The sequence below is a fragment of the Poecile atricapillus genome, chromosome 18 (assembly GCF_030490865.1).
Source record: "Poecile atricapillus isolate bPoeAtr1 chromosome 18, bPoeAtr1.hap1, whole genome shotgun sequence".
Classification (NCBI taxonomy): Eukaryota; Metazoa; Chordata; class Aves; order Passeriformes; family Paridae; genus Poecile; species Poecile atricapillus.
Genome location: NC_081266.1, coordinates 4,163,934 through 4,187,184, shown reverse-complemented (window position 1 = coordinate 4,187,184; position 23,251 = coordinate 4,163,934). Strand labels below are relative to the sequence as shown.

At 38.3% G+C, this 23,251-nt stretch overlaps 1 protein-coding gene across 6 annotated transcripts in view; it reads right to left on the bottom strand.

The window, feature by feature from the left end:
* Window positions 1–23,251, bottom strand: part of EPS8 (epidermal growth factor receptor pathway substrate 8) — a 129,833-nt gene that overhangs the window by 44,509 nt on the left and 62,073 nt on the right. For all 6 annotated transcript variants that reach the window (XM_058852882.1, XM_058852883.1, XM_058852881.1 and 3 more), the window contains 2 exons: window positions 9,415–9,505; window positions 8,319–8,392 (listed from right to left, as the gene is read on the bottom strand). In XM_058852882.1, coding sequence (XP_058708865.1) covers window positions 8,319–8,392; window positions 9,415–9,476 — 136 coding nt within the window. In that variant the 5' untranslated portion in view covers window positions 9,477–9,505. The remainder of the gene's footprint in view (window positions 1–8,318; window positions 8,393–9,414; window positions 9,506–23,251) is intronic.

Genomic DNA, 23,251 nt, shown 5'->3' with positions numbered 1-23,251 from the left:
CGCAGCACTGGCTCGAAGCCCCCCTCCCACGGTGACAAATGCCACTCAGGCAGCAGAGCCATCCTAATCCTGCACAGCACCTGCCCACTTTGCTTCAGCAAGGGAAGTGTGCAGAGCAAACAGTCAAATTCAAGAACACCACAAATTATCCCAGTTTTTAGCCAGGAATGTGAATATTTCAAAGCAGGTATCTTACTTTCATCATGCATTATTCTGAAATCACAGGGCAGAGGACCAACATTGATTTTTTCCATCTGTATCTACTATTTCTGCTTTTGCAGCATGTTACTGAAATTATTTTTTCAGTTGATTTGTCTTTGCAACCACAACACACACACACACATGCACACCCCAACAGCACAGTCAGTAAAGCAGTACTGTCTCATTTGCTACCTTTCTTTTTTTGTTTGGATGATGATCTGAAGAAGTAAAGTCCATCTGTTCCTAATAAAACAAGGGGATTAAAAAGCAGTATCTAGTTAAATCCCATAGAATTATTTACATCTCTAAGGGGATCAGTTAGCAGTCTTCTGCTGTGGACTGTAAATGATACTTAAATACTTTCCAGTAAGAAAGAATATATGCTTTAAACAAAACAAAAATTACTTGTTTCAGTTAACAATGCACCAAATACTCAGTTTTGAGTGTTATCTTCTTTTAGGTGAACAAAAAGGTAAGTTTTATGCTATTGAATTAAACAAGCATAAGAAAGTTTACATCAACTGTAAAATTTATAAATGCTGCGAAGAGTAACAGTTGGAGTTGCTTTAAATAAAGAAAGAAAGTCTGGTATATGTAGAGGCTCCAAAGGAATTAAAAATCAGAGTAAATTTTGCAGGAGGCTCCTTATTCTGCTTCTCTAAGTTTTGTCCTGTGTAATGACAGGAATTCCAGAACAATTTGCAGCACAGATTAACAGATGCTCTTGCACAGAGCAGCACAACACTCCCAGCCAGACAGGATGGAAAGGTGGTCAACAAACCACCTTTGGTGAGATTAAATGTAAATTTTATTAAAAATTCTTGTTACTATTATGCTGTAATTAACGATTTTCATAAAATTTACATTTAACAAAAGTCAGTCAGTGTTGGTGTTAATAAACAAAAAGTATGGACACAGCAACTGAGAGTCCACACTGAGAGCAATTCGTATTTACAAATTTATTTCTTTAACGCAGGTAGAATGAGAATTAGAACCTGCTGGAGACCCAAGTTATCATTTAGAGTAGAACAGAACATTTCAGTTGAGACTGAAACACTGCTGCAGAGGATCTGGGGGCGGATACTACAGCTGCACCCTGAAATTATTCACCCTTCAAAATACATCTAATACGAATCCTGGCATCAGGAAAAATTCTTTCCATTGTGGAAGGGTTTGTCTTCAGCCTTTGTTTTTCAAATCTTTTACAATCCAATGGTTCATAAGTGAGTCTCCTTCCCCCTACAGCTCCCTAGGACATGGTTTTCTTGGCTGCCTGGCATGAATCACACTGAAGGAAGAATAATCCCCCCATGATTGTATGAACCTGGCACAAAGAAACAGGAAGAAAAAAAAAAGAAATGAAAAGAAAGGGAAGGAGAAAGGAAAGGAGGAAGGAAAGGGGGAAGGGGAAGGGGAAGGGGAAGGAAAAAAGGAAATGGAAAAGGAAAAGGAAAAGGAAATGGAAAAGGAAAAGGAAAAGGAAAAGGAAAAGGAAAAGGAAAAGGAAAAGGAAAAGGAAAAGGAAAAGGAAAAGGAAAAGGAAAAGGAAAAGGAAAAGGAAAAGGAAAAGGAAAAGGAAAAGGAAAAGGAAAAGGAAAAGGAAAAGGAAAAGGAAAAGGAAAAGGAAAAGGAAAAGGAAAAGGAAAAGGAAAAGGAAAAGATTAGGGTCGCTAAAGAACACAAAATGATTCACACTAACACCTCTCAATGTCAGAACAGGAAAGAGGAAACTTTATTCTCTGACTCCAGTATTTATAGATTCTCAACTATGACCAGGGATTGGATAATTAAGTTACACCTTCCCAAGAACACTGGTCACGCGAAACGTTCATTAAAAGACATTTCTTAGAAGGAATGTGATAAACAACTTATGTTTATAGGACTTTCATGGGAAAGTAACTAAAACTGTGAAAACATTATCAGAAGGCTTAATTTTCAGGGTGACAGACTGGCATCTAGAATGCACGCTCTTCAAGCTCTGCTTTCTCCTAGTGCTTGGCTCCTGTCCCAGATTCCACCTACATCCCTCCAAAAGTTCTCACCTTGCCATCAGAAAGGACACAAACCCTTTTGCACCCCCTCCTGCTGAAGTGCTCCACTGCCTTGAGCTTCTAGAAAAACTGATAAAAGCCTGCAAAGCTGTTCTCTGTCCTCCTCTATGGAGAGGACACAAGGGACTGCTGCTCCTTCCTACAGCACTTCTGTGTTTCCATTTCCAAGTCACAGAGATCTCTGCACACGACTCTCACAGGTTTTTTTTTCCATCTGTATAAATCTTTTTATTTTCCTACAGAGTTGCCCATTGCCATTCTTCTGGGAATGCAGCTTCCATCTCCCAGCTCTTTCACATAACAAAGTGACAGATTATTAGCCATTGATATTAATCTCACTGTTTTTACAGAAACCTTAAAACATTCCTTTACTTATCACACAAACTTCAAATGTGAGTAACACATGCTCTGCTATTGAAAATGAGCCACAGAATTTGCTGATGTGCTGAGTGTAGTGGGTCTGGCTAGCATGGAGATAATTTTGGATCCAATAACACAGGGATATTTTAGTTGAATGGTGTCCAAGTCTTCTCTTTTTCTTATTCTGCTGCCCCAGTGAGTGGTCTGAGGGTGCACAAGAGGCTGAGAGGGGACAGCTGACCAAAAGGATATTCCACAGTGTTTAATATCCATTAATACTGCTGAGCAAGAGCTCAGCAATAAAACTGGCAGGTCAAGAGTCTTTCCAAAGACCCCTTGCCCAGATAGCCTGAGCATTGCTCTGCTTATGGAAGGCTGGGAGTAAATCCCTTTGTGCTATTCAGTCCTTCTTCCTCCCTGTTCTTTCCTTCACCTATTAAGCCATCTTTATCTTGATCCATCAGGGGTTTTTTTCTTGCTTTTTCTCTTCCAATTCTCCCCCCTATTCTGCTGCAGAGAAGAGACAGGGGGAATGGGCAAGGAAATGGGGAGGTCCTCAATTGCTGGCTGGGTTCAACCCCTGACACTGAAAACAAAATAATGTTTTGTATGCTCTGTTTCACTCTCCTAATCCTCCCAATCAGTCTCAGCCTCTCACAGGTCCCTTCATGCATGAAGAGGCTATTGAAGCTGAAGTGAAACACTACAACAGAGACTTCCAGACACAATGCATAAAACTATCAAATGATGAATAAAATTAACAGAATTATTAAGTATTTTTCCTATCTGCTCTACTCATTGCTGTTCTTACATCCACCACTTACAAGTACAGGGCAGCTTTAATAACAGGTTAGCTCAAACTCTGCTGATAGGCTGCACATCATCTACACAAAGGGTTTTTCCTCTGGTAAAATGAAATTAAAAAAAAAAAAAGAGAGAAGAGAGGATCATGGCTGAAGACACTTAAGTTAGATTCTTAACCACAATCTATAGCAAATGCAACCCAGAAGAATTTGATTAAAATATAATCTCTCACAACACAAAGGCAATAAAGTGAAAAGCAGCACAGCATTTCACTTACAGGTCCTGAATGTACGATCTACTAGCTATGAAAGCTTCCAGAGGAGCAGGAACATTGATCCACACAAACTAGCATTATTCCTGATGTCTGATGTGGACAGATGTTACTACAATTCCTGTTTTGTGACACCATTGAATTCACCAATCATCAGCTACATGTTTCTGTTTTCAAACAGAGTTTGAAAGCTGATATTATTTTCATTTTTGAAAGCATCCAAAACTCCAGAAAACAAAAAGCAACCTCTTAACCAAAGACTTTCAACCAAGTCAAAAACTCTACCAGACAGTACATGGCACAGATAAACAGGACTGTAGATCTCTGAAATCTGATGGCAATCCACATGGATGTGGGTTGAGAGTCTCCCCCAAAATCTGACTTATGAATCCTGGAGTGACAGCATAAAATATTTCCACACATCATCAAGCAGAAAATGCCAATACTTGGTTTACTACCATCTATCTACATTGGACTGATTGTTGATACCCCTTTTTTTCTGGCTTCTTTCAGTGGGCTCATTTACCCGCCTATGAGGTACACCATGAATTTGTTACACTGCAGTTCTTGCTCTGAATGAGGCGTATGAGAAATGCAAAAACGCCCAGGAAATTTCACTTCCAGCTCCAAATCACAGCCACCAGACTATAAACTCAGCACACAAAACACTCAGTCTTCTCTGATGCGCTGAGTGAAGACAATTTTAGCGACACCTCTCAGTTCTGTCCAATAAGCTACAATAAATTGGCAATTTGGAGCTCCTGGCTCGTTCCTCCTGAGGAATGAGGCTGCTCCTGTGTCACTGGCTGGCAAAGCCCCAGCACAGCCCTGACACTGCTGCTCATCTCCCCACAGGACAGATGGAGGAGCCAGTGCTAGAACAACAGGTGACAGCAGAAGCCAAAACCTGTTTCAGATGGAAAGGTCGGGAAGCAAACGATGAAATAAACCCCGCAAAAATACGCCCAGAGCACCTTCCCTCGCGGGTCACAGAGACATTTGTCATGCAAATAGAAAACAGCTCATTTCAGGAAGGAAATGAGTGAAAACAAAGGGGTTATTTGACACAGGGAAAAAGGCAACTGTAAGGAAATTTTCACTATCAGACAGGCACATTAGAGATAAGACACTAGAGATAGGCTCCAGTCTGGTTTTTAGCTGAACTCTTGGTAACACCAATAATATTTCAGCTTCCCTTTCCACACCACTCTGGCCACCACTTGTCTGGTGACTGAAGGGCTGAATAATCATGAATCACCTCAGCAGTGGCATCTAACACATAAACTTCATGCCAGGACATAAACATGCCTGTGTATATATATATATATATATAAACATACACACACAGAACAATAAGCAGTAATAAGTAGTAATAATAAGTAATGAGTAATAAGAATAAATAATAATAGCAATAGTAATAACTATAATAACAGTAATAATAACAGTAATAGTAACAGTAATAATAATAGTAGTAATAATAATAATAATTTAATCTTTACAGTGCTTGGAAGAAATTGAGTTCAAGATCAAGTGGTCACTTAGGAGCCCAGGTACCATTTTCACTTGTTGATAGTCAGGAATAAATGGCTTAGTCCAACTGACTCTCAAGTTTTCCAAGAAAAGGAACATTTTCATGGGAAAAACTGCTGCTAATGTCACATTGTCACATTTTAGTAAAAAAAAAAAAAAAAATCACAGTGCATCTTACTTTTACAGTAAAATTATATATATTTTTCCAGTAAAAGTGAATCTGTTTTATACATGAGCTTTCTCTGCTAACCAATAAAACATATATTTAAAATATATGTACACAACAAAATATAAAAAGAAAGCTAAGACAGCTTCATCTTGCTTTATAGGATTTCAGTCTCATAAATCTCAAATAAAATAATTTAGTTATCAATTATAAATAAAATACTTTTTAATAAGCATTTTCAACACACTTTAACAATTCCAATATCACTCAGCTGCTTTTCACCTTGTTTGGGAGAGAATGCACAAAAAATTTAACATCACAGAGGAGGAAGAGGCACATGGGATGCAGCAGAATAGTAACTTTGTTGCTAAAACTTTGAAAAATTGCCCTGAATTTGAGAAAGATTTTTGGTGTTTTCCTTGTTCTCTCCAGCTCGTGTATGTGGTGATAGCAACAGCCTGGTTCTTTATGTGTGGAAAACAGAGAAGAAGTAGTAAAATGTGCAAACTACACTCTAAAAGCTGTGCCAATGCATATCCACTTGGAGCTCCAGAATAACTGATCCTTCTGTTTCACTCAGCTCCTGGCAGCTGCAACCACAGTTTTGTGATCTATCCACCAGCAACAGAAGTGAACCAAGGACAACAATTCACTTCACAGGAGCCACCACGCAGCAGTTTCATGGCAAGCATTTTCAACTGGCACCTGAACTCAGTTAAATACTTTGGAAGTAAAATAAAATACCATTATGTACATTAAATTTACTCACTTGTCCCCATCTTCTCCTGACACATGACCATCCCATCATGTTTGATATGAAAAAGCTCAGAGAGATATTTTTAAAGCCCACAAAGATTAAAGAGCAGTTAAGCCATTGATACTGCCCTGCTGTTCAAACCATGTAATCCTGAAAAATTTTGATGATTATGTAAAATGAAAAAGGAATCACAACACTCTCATAGCATCTCATAAAGAAATAATCTGCTAAGAGTTTTTTTGCAACGTCTCTTGCTGGTTTCTGTTGCCACCTACTATTTCTGCCAACACTTGCAATCAGTTTGTTGAGTGAACCCATACAGAATGCAGAAATCACTCTTGGAAATGATCAGCTCAGAATTTTTCTCAGTTTCAGTTCCTGCCCTCAGCACTTCGTCAAGAAACTGACTTCGATAGTGTAGCACCAAAATGAAGTAAAATTGAACTTAGAATGGTTCAATGTTTAGGTTGAATATTGGGAAAAATTGTTTCACCAAAAGGGCTGCCCAGGGGAATGGTTGGATCACCATCCCTGGGGGTGTTCAGAGGATGTGTTTGTGAGGAATTCAGGGCCCTGATGCAGTGGTGGGCTTGGCAGTGCTGGGTTAATGGTTGGGCTCGATGATCTTAAAGTTCTTTTGCAACCTAAAATGATTGTAAGACTCTAAAGCATGCTGCCATCACTCCCCTACCCTCTGAGCTCGCTCCTGGCCACCACTCCACCCAAAACAGGGGGGAGAAAAGATTACTGCTTGGGATGTGGCAGTCCTTAGGCACTGCTCCTTGGGCTTTGCAGCTGGTTAACCTGCAGAAGAGTGGCACAGAGGGAGAGCTGGCTGATCCTGAGGAGTCCAGCACAGGACTGTTGGAGTCAGAGGCACAGAGTGTGTGCCCTTATCTCTGATACCTGGCTCTGACATCCAAGAAAACACTGAATTTCATATAACACCATGGAAACAACTGTTAAATAGAGAAACCAGGAGTGTAAATTAGAGAGTTTTCTTAAGTAACTAAGTGAAAAAGTTAAAGGTTTAAGCTCTTTTAAAAAACAAAAGGCAAGATGGAGGATTTAGGGTGTTGTCTCTTCTTCCTTCTTTCTTCTTCATCTTCTTCTTCCAGAGGTTTTTGGGTAGTAATGAGTGATTCAGAAAATGCCACAGTGCAGCTCACAGGTGTTGGGTCATTGGGTCACTAAGAAAAATAATTAACTTGGCATTTGTTAATTGGGTAAATGGACATTAAAAAACCTTGAAGAAGTTCTTTGTTGGCCATTTTGCACCTTTCTATCTTAGTGCATGTAGCTCCTTGTGCCTTGTATATATGTAATATAGATTAGAGAAGAATAAACAACAAGAGAAAACTGCCTCTCTCTCATCAAACTCAGTCCAAGGGGGGAAAAGAACCCAGCCACAAGTGTCACATCCTGACAGGTTCTCAGGGGAAACCTTGTCCTTCCAGTCTCATCAGTTGTACTGACTTTCCAAAGAGCATTTAGCACCAGGCTCGGATTTACAAAGCAGAACTCACAGCCTGGCTGCTGCTGCTGTTCCCATTGCCATTCCATGGGTGGGATGCACTCCCAGGGGAGGAGGATGAGCTGAAAATGCTGCACTCCTCCACGCTGGAGAGTAGTGTGCACAGCCAAGACAAACACTAGCATTTGTAGCTGGTGAATGCAACGAGGTTCAGGCATTCCTAACATCACACCTGAGAGCCACAGAGCCTGCTGGAAACAGCACGCCAAATCTGTCACACCAGCGCTAACTTCCATTAAATCCTTGTGTCAAAGAAGAATAGTGGAAGTGCCTTTCCTGCTAGCAGGGGATGAAGTTGGGGAGGCAGAGGGAGGTACAGGAGAAATCAAACCCACAGCAGAGCTAAACCCTTGAATGGCTTCTCCCTGGTGCATACTTGAGCTATAGGATCACTCTGAATTTTGTGACGAATGCTGCCTGAAAAATGAGCAGGTGGGAGCTCTCTACTTAGTAAACTGAGAATTTTCCAGTTAGCTTCAGTAGGAATAAAACCACTTTGGTTTTTAGTTTACTTGACAGACACACCCACGTGTATGTTCTCACACTTTCAGATTAATATGTGTAAAATATTGCCACCACGACATCACAATTACTATTTAAACAGCAGTTTAGCACAGAAGTGAAGAGAGTTTTTGCAGCCTTACCGTAGAGAGCTTTCGCACTTGTTCTTGAATTCTGCTCCCTCTCTGCCTGAGCAAACGTTGGGGAGCCATAGCCACTGGAAGAAAACATTTCTGATTATCTTCTGTATAGATGAAAAAAAAACCACCCCTCCCCTTAACTAGGACTGCACACACCTACAGCACTAGCACCAGAGGGAATGATAGTGGATATTTGTTCCACACCATAAATATGAGGGAGAATGTTTCACTTTTGTTGCATTAACACATCATTCACAACTGGGGTGTGGTATACAAATAAATACCACCTAAACTCAAGAAACAAGCTTCACTGCACAATTATAATAATGATAATAATAACAATAATGACCATGCCAAAGAATTGGGTAGGATTTGGATATTTTTTATCCTGTGTACACAAGTGTTGATTGCTTTTAACAATTTTAGCTGCTTTTAATGAAAATCTAAAATGGCTGTCACTGTCTTACACAAATGAGAAGGCAGTATGATTACAAGTGTCTCAAGAATGAGTGATATAAGAGTTCACCATAAAGGGACAACAATATGAGAAGCAAAAAACACCACAGATATCCCACTCCAATCAGAAATTTGTGTTCCTTGGCATCAGCTGGGTAAATTCTCATTAGAGTTGTGAGTCTAGTGCCATGCTCCTGATGCAGGGATCACTCTCTTATCTTAGGCAAGGTAACACTTTCAGGTAGCAGCTGCTCAGCTCTGTTTTCTGGGAAACAGTCTGTTCTCACAGATGGGAGAGGCAGCCTCATCTTTTATGCATAAAAACACATTCACTCAGAGCTAACCTTAAACATCTCAGGCACACAAAGATCTCTCTGAGTAACATAATAAGGATGTTATGGCTACAGCGACTTATTTTGCTGTTCCAGATGAGTCTAGGCAATAACACATCTTTCCCTCACACCAACACAAAAATCTGTCACTTTGGTTCCACGGTTTGCAAACCCCTCACTCTCCAACAGAAAATGCCTTTTTATAATTCCAGTGGCACCTACCAATTATAGCTCCATCTGAAATGAAAGCCTGAAGAAGGAAGTACAACACTATTTTGTCCATAAAAGGCAAATCAAAGGCATAACCTTACTTCATTTGAGGGAAGTAACTTCCATATCCACCGGGAGGGGTGTTTGAGATGTGCCCATTCATTCTCACCGTCACTCACTGGGGGAAACGACCTGGGAAAAGAAACAACAGCACATGAATGGAAGTCTCCTCCAAGATGAAGGTTTAACACAGATACAATACAAACAATACAAACACAAATACAAAATGAGGAAATTATGGTTGAAATGGGAGAGAAATGGCATCAACAAGCTCAATTGTTATTAACTGCATCCCGGTGATGCCTCAAAGATCCGCTATGGAACTTCTCCCAGTAGCAATTTGATAGTTACTGCTTCAAATAATTTATAATTTAGTGAACAAAGCTGTTATTTTTGATACAATGGTCTTTAGGAATAGCTGCAGAAATAGAAGGCTCACTAAACAAAGAACGATATCTACTGCAAAAGTGAACAAGATGTTCCGAATGGCAACTTTATTACTCAAGCGTGCTTGATTTCAACCCTCAATTCATTTCTTTCAAATGCAACTTTTGAAATGACCTTTTGATACATAGTCTATGAAACATACCAGCTGAATTGTTGGAAAGATGCATTATCAAATTAAAACACAATTGTTAGCACAAAAGGAAACTTGGTTAGCTATTTTGGTACTTAAGTAAATCTTTTTCTTTTCTTTTTTTTTTTGTGTTAGCAGCACTTAACATCCTGAAAGTTTGGCATGCCAAATGAAACGTTTCCTATAAAAGCAGTGCTGAAAAGGCCATGATAAAACAGTTTAAAAAATTCTCCCTTTAATTTAAACATGTCCACTGAAGTTAAAACTAGCTCTGGAAAGTGACTTTCATAACGCTTTCATATTCAAATTTATCATGGGCAGACATTCTTTCATTTACATATATACATGAATAATATAAATTTAAATATTTCTCCACATTTCAGTCCCACTGCAGAGCAGTCAAAAGTGTATCTGATTAAATTTGTACCTACAAAAGCTCTGTTCCCAAAGTAAGCACAACCTGCTCTGTTTTCACCAGAGCTGCTGTGCAGCCAGCTTATTTTCTGAGCCCCTAAGTCAGCTCAGTGCCCCACAGTCTCTACTCTCCTCCTGTTTTACAAAGAAGCAGCTGCTGTTTGACCTGCCAGTACCCACTGAATGTCCACATATACTCTGCCACTTCCTTCTTCCCTGCAGAAATACAGCCAAGATCTGTGCTGAGCCCTAAATCCATCAGTCAGCTCAAGAGATGTAGAAGCTGCTGGTCTTCTGTGCTGAGAACATGGGTTTTATACCCTCCTGAGGAACACCTGGCACCTCCTGCCTCGGATGCAGGTAGCAAAACCAACTAGATGTGTATTTGACAAATGAAATTGTGTGGAAGGGTGGTGTTGCTTTTAGTGGGTACATACTTGCTGATTTGGCTTAGTGTATTTATTACATTTTAGTTTGCTGAATTTGCTTTGAAATCTTTGCTCCTTGCAGCACCTCTTTAGTGACACAAGCACATTCTGCCCCACAAATTTATCACATATCCAAGCTGGTAGCCTGTTTGGCTGCTCTAAGACTCTTTTTATGGAGTGCAGTCCTTAACAGCTGCCTCCAATAAATTACTGCCCGTGCTGAGTGCTGCTCAATTCATTAGCAATTACAACCTTTGGGAAGCATCCTGAAATCGTCCCATGACTTGAGAGGATACAACTATTCATTTTCTCAGCAGAATTTGCCAGCTCATTGTGCACTCCCTGTTCCATTTCAGCGACTGCCTGGGCCAGAGCAGTTCCCAGTGCTCCTCCCCAGCTCAGGCTGCCACTGAGCTCTTCAACACTTCCTATCAGCTTTTAATTCTTATCATCATCTGCAACCACGCTCAATTTGCTGCTCTGCTTCACAGTTTACCCTGTGATTAGCTTCTGAAGAGTCACCAGATCCAAAACACACAAATTATCTCTGCTGCTCTTTGGTGTCCCCGCTTTACTTTCCATCCACACGTAGTTTAAGATAGCACTTATTTAATAATTCTGTTTGTCATAATCTTTTATGATTTGTAGTCTTTTCTTTTTCATAGGCCTATCTATAACAAATTCTGCACCTATCTGCCTTAAAGTGAGATCTGGGGGAAGAAAAACCCCCTTGGTTTAAAACTCTCTCAGAATAATTCCACTGCTCTGACATCTTAATCTGACAAATACTTGGTTTGTATTTGTACTCGCTCAATTTTATGGATGTGGCGAAACAGATATTTAAAGTAGAAGGAATGTAATGTATTAGAATGTAATACATTAGAATTTCAAGCTTCAGCCTTTGAAGTCAGCATGACAAACTGAGTTTGAAAGCAGCAAGAAGGCTGAGCAGCAGATTTTCACACTGGGGAAAGAAACCACATCTCATGACTAAATACTTGCTCACTGTAAGGCACAACACGGCTTAAACACAAAAAGCTTCAGAATTATATTTTGCATGAAGAGATATTGAAAATCTGAAGTCAAAAATTTTGATTATTAAATAAAAAAATCAAGCAGTTTGTTCTGCCAAGCAAACACAAAAGTCTTAGTCAGATTTAGGTGATACACAAACCAACCACTTGCTATTAGAGAGTTGAGTAAAGGCAACAATATCTCCTGCCTCTCATGCAATTTTCCAGTGCTTTTGAAAATGCCAGGACAGCTACCTTGACATGACAGTTTCAATGCTGTTGCAATTTCATGCAGTGCATCTGTCACTTGGTTCAAGAAACCTCCTGAATGTGAACACAAATAAACCCTTTACCTTAATTATTGATAATTAGTTCAAATATTTATAGCAGCAACAAAAAGCTACTCGTGACTCCCCAAACAATTTGATCTCATTCAATCTAAATGTTTCAGGAAAAAAAAAATATTAGGAAAACTCTTTCATTTTTTTTAATTAAGTGCATGATGAAGAAAAGTAAAGAAACACAAAAGGGTAACAGGATGTGCAAGGCATTATTATCCCCTTGTACAGCTTTCTCTGCTGTGTTTCTCATCTCAAATGCTCTTTTATCTCTTATAACCAGTCAGTCCTGCAGCAAAAGTCACCCCCTGCACACTGCAAAGCCACTGTCAACCAGGAGTCTATTAATAAACTGCATTTCCTCTTCAATCCTCCCTTTCACCTCAGCCCAACCTATGCTGGTGTCCTAGACTTTAAAACAAACATCCTTCACAATTAACTGCACGACCCCTCTTCAATTAGGCCTCAAGTATCAACAGTTTGCTTGTGAATATGGCCAAAAATGGGCACATGTCAGGAATCCTGCATGAAAAAAAAAATAATCATGCCTGCTTTGAAAAAAAAAATGCTTTTAAAAGGAAAGCTAAGTAAGATTTCAAGGAAAAAAGAATAATAAAAAATAGATACAGTAATAAGTAATAATAAGACAAATATCAAGGCATTTATCCTTAAGTATATTAAAATAATATATAATAAAATATATAATGTTATAAAATAAATATAAATATATAATATCAACCAAAGTAAGATATATAATAAAAAGAGTTTTAAATAGTTATTAATATTATACTTTGGAAAATAAAAAAATATCCACAAAATTGTCTCCACGACAACAACAAATAATCCACCTAGGACTTCCCTGCTGCCATCAGCTTTATTTTTGAAGGGATATTGATGGTCAGCAGCTCTGTGAATGACAAAGGTCCAGCCTTTATGACAGAGAAACCATTCCTGAGACAGATGTAATTTGGTTCTTCACTGCTCAGCAGTTACAGGTGGCAATCCTGCCAGTGTGATTTTATAAATGGGTAAAAATACCCATCTTTTCAAAAATGTCAAAATGTAAAAATACTCTTTGTCTTCCCCATTTGTAACACAGCAGCCTCGTGAAAACAACGCAATTTATGTGTCAATTTATGTGCCATGTCATTTCCTAACAGGAGTTTGAAAGTAACAAAAACCCCCAGTTTATTTAAAATATATATTAAAAAAAAAAAAAAAATCCAAACCACTTTTTCTAGACAGGTAGAGCTGTATAATTAAAGAAAATTAGATATTCTAGAGCCTGGTGCTCTTTTCCACTCATCCTGAAGCGGTCAGTCACACCCAGTGGCAGATCACAATATCATATGGAAACCAAAAGAGAAACAACTGAATCACATGGGTATTTTAGAAACTATGGAGGAGGAAGGGCTAAGGAGAAAAGGATGCACAGGAAAGAACAGGAAAGCCAATAATGGTTGGAATGATTATTGTCTACTGATTAAGAAAATGTCATTGTTATCATGTACCCCCAAATTCTCCCCCAGCCAGAGCATGGGCTGTAACTCCAGCCTAAACCATTTTAGACTATTAAAAATGAAATTCCCTAGTGAATGTAGCAATGTCAGATAAGGACACTCTCTCTCCACCCTTCCTCTTTTAAAAGTGTTACAGAAGAACAAAACAACAGGAAAAAAAAATTAAATTCCATGTACTCATAGCTCACTGTGCATTCAGTAAAAATGCCTCTTCCTGCTATCCCCCAGCATTCAGCACTGCTGACCAAAAGAATGTACAAAAAATGTTTAACTTGCTGCTTGACTTGTCATTTTTCATTTGTTTCTTCTCAAACCTCATCCCTTTCACCCACACACACTTTCCCCACTCCTGCTGATTTTTTAAACAGCATCTCCTCGTGTCTACCTTGTTGTTCTGGCCCATTACTCTCCTATTTGTAGCTTTACTCCAGCCACAGATTTTACAGATGGGAAACTCCTGGCAGAAATACATCCTGAGGATCCAGATGAAATGCTGCTGCTGCCCTCTGCTTTGGGACTTGTCTCAGAGCACAACCAAGAGCAAACACGAGTTCTGCTGCTTGTTGGACATCTTGCCTCGAGATAAACACCAAAATGCACATGAATGCCTAAGCAATACTTCTGAAATGATCCCTGGGGATTTTCCATCCTCAGTGCACTGATATCCCAGAATTTCTCTGAGAGAAATTGCTGGCAGCAGCTTTGCCCTGTAATGTTTTCAGTTTCCTGTTAAGCAGGATGGAGCATCCAAAAGCTGGTAGAAAAGATGATGGCAAAAGAATCAAGGCAGAAAATTGAAGACCAGGCCCTACAAGTGCTGCAGTTTGAACACAAAATAGATTAACTTGATTCCCCACCACTGTGGCTGCTGTCCCCTTTGCCTCTCTCAAGCCATTCTATATTTATGAGGGGGGTTTTGAAGCTTTCTGTGTGTATTCACAGAATTCCAGTATTCACTCCTGCATCCAAGCACCAGGAAACATGTCAATAGAATACCCACAATAAAATAATGTTGAAAATGCTGTTTCCTTCAGGACCTCTCTGCAATCATAACCATTGTCTGGCACGGCCACCAGCACTAATTACACTGCATTTTAGTTTATGCAAATCTGCACTTCGTTGCATCCTGGGTTTAGGTTTTAGTGCTGGATGCAGAGCTAACTGAGGTTCCTGCTAAGCAAACCTGGGGGTGGGGGAAGAAAAGACTGGCTGTGTCTCCCTCTCCTGCCTGAATTTTACTCCCTACACAAAGCAGAACTTCACCCCAGAATATTATTTACCTGCTTGTGTAAGGGGTCATGGGGGTAGAAGCATTTCAAGCAACTAAAGACAGTGACAGACAAAAAATACAGCTTTGTCCAGGCAGGGGACAATGACAAGGCACCCAGAGTGTCCAGGGGGGATTTGTAAATGTGCTCACATCCTTCTCCACAGTGCAGTGTAGCAGACAACATCTGCCAAAACCAATGCTGGTTCTGCCACTTTCAGAAAGTGTTCTGATTTTCACTGACAATTTCTGAAATCTAATACTCTTCCCTGAGTCCTTCCCTAAGAAGGAGCGTGCTAAATTCATTAGCAGCACTCCTTTCAGCAGGAGGGATTGGATAAATTTAGTAAGAAAATTTGTTGTCATAATTATCAACCAAAACAGACTTAATATATTAATGCAAGACTTGTCCCCAGAACAGTAATTGCTACCTGAAAGAGAAGGTTTCCAGTGGAAAAACAAGATAAAAAATGCCCTGGAAGTCTTCTTTTCCCTACTATGATATTTTCCAGTGATCCACTGTTAAATATTCTAGCAGTACAATTAAGATAGCTGTCTTTTATTTTGAGAAAGGGGAGAAATATGAATATCAACAGGAAGAGCTGAATGAATAACCTTCAGCTAGATCATGTTCACAGACTTCACCCTTATTATTGCCACACTAATAAAGACCCTGCTTGAAAACAGGTTCTTCTTCTGGCATGGCAACCTATTTCCATCCCTTTCACTCAGGTCTGGCCCATGATTTATAATTAACCATATTGAAAGAAAATAAAACAGCTTTACAAATAACAAAAGCTTCAAAGACTTAAAATCCCCATTGCAACAAAGGAACGTTAATAAATATGCCAAGCACTGAAGCCACCACTCACTGCTACTTTTAATTAGAGAAATAACCACCTCATTTAAAGCAATGTGAGTATTAATTACCAAGATCAAGATCATTATGCAGTCCTTGCAGAATGTATCCCCACAGCTGGAAAATCTTGTATAAAAGAAAAATGACAGGATTAAAAAAACCAACCCAAAAATCCAAACAAAAAAGCCACACATAGTGAGCAGTCTAAAAAGGAAGGAGTCTATGGCATAGGAAGGAATATGCAGAGGAAAGTAGAAAAAAGGGATTATAATGTACCATAAAAATCAGTGTTCTTGGCAGTAGAGTAGTAACCTGGCAAAAGATCCCATATTTACCCATAAATCCCAATTCCAACGTGGCTACAGCAACACACTCAGTATCTCCACTTGAACAGAGATGTACAAAAACTTGTCCTGGTTTGGGTTTTTGGTGGGTTTGTTGTTTGTGGGGTTTTTTTGCTGGGTTTTGTTTTCTTAATTTTAATTTTTTTAATAAAACCAAAACTGCCTTGAAACCGCTGACTGGTGAATTCTGCTGACCCAGCACAGAAACCACAGCTGTATTTCCCTTCTTCACAATCCCTAATTTATTCTTTTTTCTCCTTATTTCCTTTTATTCTTTGATACATCATACTTCAAATGAGATCACTAGATTTCAAAAGAGGGCACTCCAGACACTAATTTGAAAGTCAGTCTGCAGTATACACCAACTTTAAAGCCATCACTTTAGAAATGGAAACTTCCAAAAACTTCTAAAGTATATAAAGTGTATAAAGTATATAAAGTATATAAAGTATATAAAGTATATAAAGTAAGACAATGTCTTCAGGTGTTGTTTTAGACAAAGTTTTCCGCTCATTCAGGCCAAAAAATGAAAGAACTCCCAACATAGTTAAAAAACTGCTGCAAGTTGCCCAAATGAAACTGGCTTAACCACCTATCCACATTTATTAGCCAGTTAATAACTGTGTCATGACACAGGGATAATATTAAAACTGGCGTGGTTCACAACAAACTGAACTGAAACCATATAATGACATACTCCAACCAGACTGTAAAAATTTACATGAAGAAGGAGGAGGGGGGGGGGGAAAAAGACAGGAACACTCTTCAATCCATCTCTAATTTGGCTTAATAGAAACATGGCAAGATTTAATTTTTATTTTCTGAATTATTCTGAATTTAAGAAAAAAATAATTCTGAATTATTCTGAAGTTACTGAAGTCCATCAGATACTCACATAGAGAACAAATTTCTATGTCTGTACTAGGTTACAATTTTGAATTAAACAAGGCAAAGTTGAGTAGGAGCAACATCCACTGGCTTCCTGATGATCTTAAGGCTCCAAACCATTGTGGACCACCCACTGATAACTGATTAATTAGCTAAATCATCCTTGATGATTGAACTTTGTTTATTAATCTTTACCTCTTTCACCAGTAAAGTACTCTGAATGCAAACTAACATCTTGAAGGGCTCAAAATTCACCATGGCAAGGGTTCATGCTTTTTGGCTTACTTTAGATTTAGATATTTTATATTGTACAAAAGAAAAAGAAAAGACATTTTCCATGCAGTTCAGTGAAACCAGGAAAGGCTCTGTTTTATAAAAGTGAATAAATAGGTGCAATTGAAAAGTTATTGATCACACCACAATAAATCAGCAATGATGAGCGTAAGGGTAAGCTGGCAGGGGAGCTGAATAGCAAATCTAAAAGTTTTAAAGTTAAACTTAAAATAAATAGTAAAATTAAAATAAATAATAAAAAATAAATAAGCACATACTACTCTAGTGATGCATACTATAGCATCATTAGAATATATATCTATAAAATATTTATAATAATATATTTTATATAAATTTTTATATATGTTATATTTTATACATTGATGCATTTCGTATATTTATACAGTATTTACAATAATTATAATAAATATCTATTCTATATATATTTATATATATTATATATATTATATATTTTATCTATTGTATCTATAATTCTATATAATTATATTTTTATATCTATCTATCTATATAATATAAATATATCATATTCTGTGCTATAGAATAGCACATACTATTCTAATGATGCTCTTCAAACCTCCCTAACTCAAATAATGTGCAAACAAGGTTTCACTAGACTGATATACAAAACCTCATGACTTTGGGTGGCACAATCTAAATCAAACATCCCCAATAACAAAATCAATAAAAATAATAAATAATATAATTAAAATATAATATAATTATATAATAATATATAAGTATATAAATACTATATAAATATATAAATAATATATAAATATATAAATAATATATAAATATATAAATAATATATAAATAATATCATATATAGATAATGATAAATATACTAAATAATAAAAGGAATGGGGATTAAACAAGTTTTTAATGCCAGCAAAAGTGATCAGAGTATTCATATTCTCAGAAGTAATTTAAAATATTCTCCTAATATTGTCAGTGTACTTGCAACATCTATTAAAATAACACATGATTCCTGGAAAGTATTTGAATTAATTCCAAATCTAGTCAGCAAGCCTCCTAAAAGAGACCACGTTTTCACTTGCCATGCACACATAAAGCACATAAGAAGCAGAATTTGTTCTCAAGGACGTGGTTGGGAAGCTGGAGTGAATAGCAGCAAACACGTGAGTCAAACCTGTGCCCTGCTTCTGCACCAGACTGGAGCTGCTTCACAAGACACTTCTGGCAGAGAACTGAGTGTTTTCTTTAAAACTCACCCTGTGTTACAGGAATCTTTTTTTTTTTTTTTTTCAAATTCTACAAAAACTACTTTGTCTTGAATCTGCAGGGGAAACTGCTGCTCCTCTACCTGTTGGATTTTTCATTACTAGGAGGAGACACCATGAGAAGGGGCCCAGGTACACAGTGTCCACATGGTAACAACAAATAGAGACTCCAAAAATGAGGCAGAAGAGTGAAAAGGGAGGGAAAGCCAATTAATTTTTAAATAAAATTGGAGAGTAAGTTGCACTATAAGCTATTTTAAACCCTAGCAGCAGCAGCCACTGACTCTTACAAACATCAAATTTGTTCAGGTTTTCCATCTGTAACACCATCACTGGTCCAACTGAGATATTCAATTTAATACAGTGAAAAAACACAATTATTGTGTTTTCACTGAAAAACATGCACTAGAAAAAAATATTTTTCAAGGGAATATTTTTCTTTATTTTTTTCCCTTCTACTTGAAATACCTACTTGACACCAATCAGGAAACCCAAAATCGTTTCCTACTCCACAGCAGGCTGGAGATAGGAGAAGAGCTGTGTGACTTGTTTGCTTGCACAGAAGAGTGAAGTCAAACAGCCTGTACCACACAGCATTTCCTTGATGGTTTTTCCTTCTGAAGCATGAATCTGAAACAATAAACTTCAAGGACAACTCCCCCTCACCTGAGGTTGAAAACAGGCGTATGACTGAGGATGCGTGACCTTGGCCGTGGTCTGCACAGCTCTCAGCACTTTCAGACACATAAATAACTCACCTGCACCCCAGCATCAGCTGCACAGCTTTGTTGGGGTCACCAGAAAACTCGAGCATCATTTTTTTTGGTCTGCATTCATGCCCACATAACCCAAAAAAGGAATATATTGCAATCCAGCGAGTGAACAAAAGGCGCTATCTCAAACATCTGAGCACGAGGGATCGGTCCATTTCGGAGCTGCAATTATTCAGCACAAAGTGAGTCAAGTGTAAAAGAACTCCCTGAACTGAGGTCACAGCTGACTGAAGTCACACCCTGCCACAGTATTTACAGTGTGCTTATGTAACTCAGCAATTGTTTCCTGGAAGAAAAGAGGCAGAACAATAGCAGATCCCACAGTCTGTGGGAAGAAAATAGATTCTGACTTTTGGTGTTCCATGTGTCTGGTTTTCTACTTGCAATCATTTATGTTTCGCTCTACAGACAGAATTTTTCTCATCCATTAATCTGGGCCAAACCTTTCCTCTATGTGTATTTCCATTCCAGGAACATACATTCAGCAAATATCATATTTTTGAGGTTTTGTTTTGTTTTAAATTACCTGAACCAAATGCATAAATATGATTCTTTTCCAACTCAATTCACAGATTCCCATTTTCTAAAGCAGTCTCTGCTCTGAATGCCCAGGCTTGCCAAGCTTACAGGTGAAAGTATATATACTCTTTGAAATGTTAATGCCTTTACAATCACACATTTTGTTTTCCAGCAAACATCCAGTGATTAAGGATGACAAAATTAGCAACCTTTATAAAAGATAAATTGTAATAACCATCAAATGTTTTTTGCTGCAATTACCTCAAGTGAGTTCGAATTTCACAAGAAAATTTTCCCCAGGAATTTGTCATTGATGGTTACCAAGCCAAATTCAACAAACTGTCACTAGGAAGGGATTCTGAAATGCTGCTACAGGTATTTTATTGCAACTTCCTCATTCATTCAATTGAAAACATTTGCTGAGTCATTTTTAATGTCAAATTTTCTTAAAACTAATGTCAGACAGAGTGGGGCAGAAGCCCAAGACACCTTGCCCCCAGGAAACCTCAGTAGAACTGTAATTTTTTTGAAAGCTCCCACAGGTTTTGAAGGAAGATAATTTTCAAAAAACTTTCCAAACGTGAATTTATTGCTCTTCAGCTGGTGCTTTTATTAGAAATAAATGTGTGTGAAATAAGTGTGGGTGAGAAGGTGGAAAGGAGAAAGGGAAGGTGCTAAAAAGCCTTATGAGGTAATGATTTTTGATCCTTTCCTGGCTGGAGGAATGACAGACAGGTGAGGCTGGGGAAATTAGACTGAAATTCACTTCCAGCCACAACAAGAACTGTTCTAGACGTGGCTCTTGTGATCTTACACATTACTTAAGAAGCACCCATCTAAAATCTTCCTCTAGGTTACCCTCCTACAGACCTCAGAAAGGTGAAATAATTAGGTTTTCATGCTTCAAGACACCAATTTATGGGGATCTTGCACAAATGAGCCTCACTGGAAACCCTGCTGCTCCAGAACCCTGCCAGATTTTGGAGAGCAATGACATGACAACAAAGCGAGCTACAGCTCCAACTGGAATTAAAAGAATTACCCATGGATACAGTCTTTAGAGCAATGAATGTTATCTTAAAAACTACTTTCCATAACACCCTTATCCTCCTGGCTACACCCATGTGGCAAGAAAATATCAGAGCCCTGAAAGAGATGCTAGAGGGGAGGGATCCATAGACAATTTTTGTGGAACACAGCTACAAACATAAACAGCTCCTCCCACTTTCTAGGCAACCAAGAAATGATGCTGTTTATTATAAAACTATACCAGCTCCTCACTAATTTTGCTTATAGAGTTCTGAGCTGCCTAAACTAGAAAACATTTTCTATCCTGTGAGATTGAGAAGTGTATTTTTCCAGAAGGCACGCTAGATAAACTTTAAACTCGTAGCCAGTTTCAAAGGAAAAATATTTGTCCTACACAAAGCCTCTATTCAGCTTCCCTGTTTTTACTACAGTAAGAAAAATAGCTGTGCCCTGGGTAATTTGTTCATGTATGCCAATAAAAGCACATTGGACTAGAGCCAGCACTTCTAGCAAGCTCCCAAAGACTTCTGAAGTCATATGAAAAGCAGAACTTTTTTTTTTCCCTCTACTTATCCTTTTTCTATTTGCCATTCCCAGAACTTAGTACTTGTTTCCAATATATTTGCCTTTATTCTACAGTGAGAAGCGACTGAATGAAAAAAATAAGACTAAAGAATAAACCCAAAGCTCTCAAAGAAGACATTGTATGAAAAAGAGCTTTCAAATATCTTCACACAATGTTTCAAATGTTAAGCATGTACTGTTTTAAACTCCATGCTATTTAAAAAAGATAAAAGAGGTTAAAGTATATTCACATTTTAGACATGAAACATATAAAGAATTAAGGAGCATGCTGACATAAATACTTAGATTTCTATGCTTTCATGAAGGAATCTGATCAAGAAACTTGCTGCTGAACTAAGGCATGTCTGTGACAGATCCAGGATACAAAAAGAGCTTGGACCAAATTATTGGGAAGTTATTCAGAACAAAGCAATCATATGTGATTCCCCAAAACTCAGTGTTTTTTGAAACAGCTTCCAAAACAATCACAGAAATGGGGCTGAAAAGGAAGCCTTCTCACAACCTTAAGGCAGGAGCAACTGTGCCAAGGTAATTCCCAAAAAGCAGTACTTCCCAACCTCTTCCTTGGGCCTCCAATAAGGGAAGCTATTAACCAAGCCTGGGGAAACCCAGGGTCTCATTAGCTTTTTTCTGAAGAAGTTCCTCTCAATAAATAATCCAAATCTGTGTTGCAGCTCAAACTCACCTGGCATTGCTTCCATCCACACCCAAAAAATACACTAGACTCTTAATTTTAGAAAAAGGAAAAAAGGTAATAATGTGAGTCAAATCAGTGTTAAACTGGGCTTGTAAAAATATCCTATTCCTCTGTCTTGTATGATCAAGAATAGTTGGCTTGCTGCCACCTCCTCTCTCTCCTAGAACTTATCACTCACAGCAGCACTGCAATGGGCCCACAAGGATGTCATCTCATATGTTTTTCCAGCCAGGCAACCCAAAGTAAGCAGATGTCAACTTCTCTTTTCCCTCAGGAGCCCACGAGGCAAATTTCAGGGGGAACAATATTGCAGTTACTTCATCTATATATTATCTTTCATTATCTCAGTGTTTTTCTAAACCATATCCTTTTGCTTCTTGAACTTTACATAACCTCTACTCTTTCCTCATATTGTTTAATACAGCCTTATGCTTTTTCTCCTCCTTTTCCTTTTTTTTTTCCATGCACATCTACAGCAGACTTTCTGGGGGGAAAGAAAAGTTATTCAAGACAAAATAATTCAAGAGTAGATACAAAAATAGTTCCTGACATTGTCCAAAGACTTTAAGATGAGGACTCAGCCTGCCATCCACCCTAAGACTGTCCTTCATCTCCTGTCTGATTGGGTTGGATGATCACTGAGAAAATTAACACTGACAATTATAAATACTGCCTTTCCCAATAGAGACACCAAAAGAATTAGAGGTAGGATATTTTTTTTATTTTTTTTATTTTTTTTGGTGGTAATTTATTTTTCCCAGCTATTGCATTAAGGTTTCTGAAAACTCATTCACAGAGAGCTTTAGGTGAAATGGCAAAAGCAATTACTGCTCTAATTGCCTATGACCTCTTTCTGCCTTTCCATGGATGCAAAAACATTAATGTAGAAATCTCAACTTCTCTGAAGGTGCCAGTGTGAAATCCAGGGAAGAGGAGCAAGCTGCAACTTGCAGCATTTGAGGTTATGGCCCAAATAGGATGCAGCACAAAGATAAGATATTTTAGTAGGATAGCAGGAAGGTTGTCAGATGTCCCACCTTTCTCCATCCATGAAGAACTCAAACAGTTCCCAGACTACCCACATACCTGAGC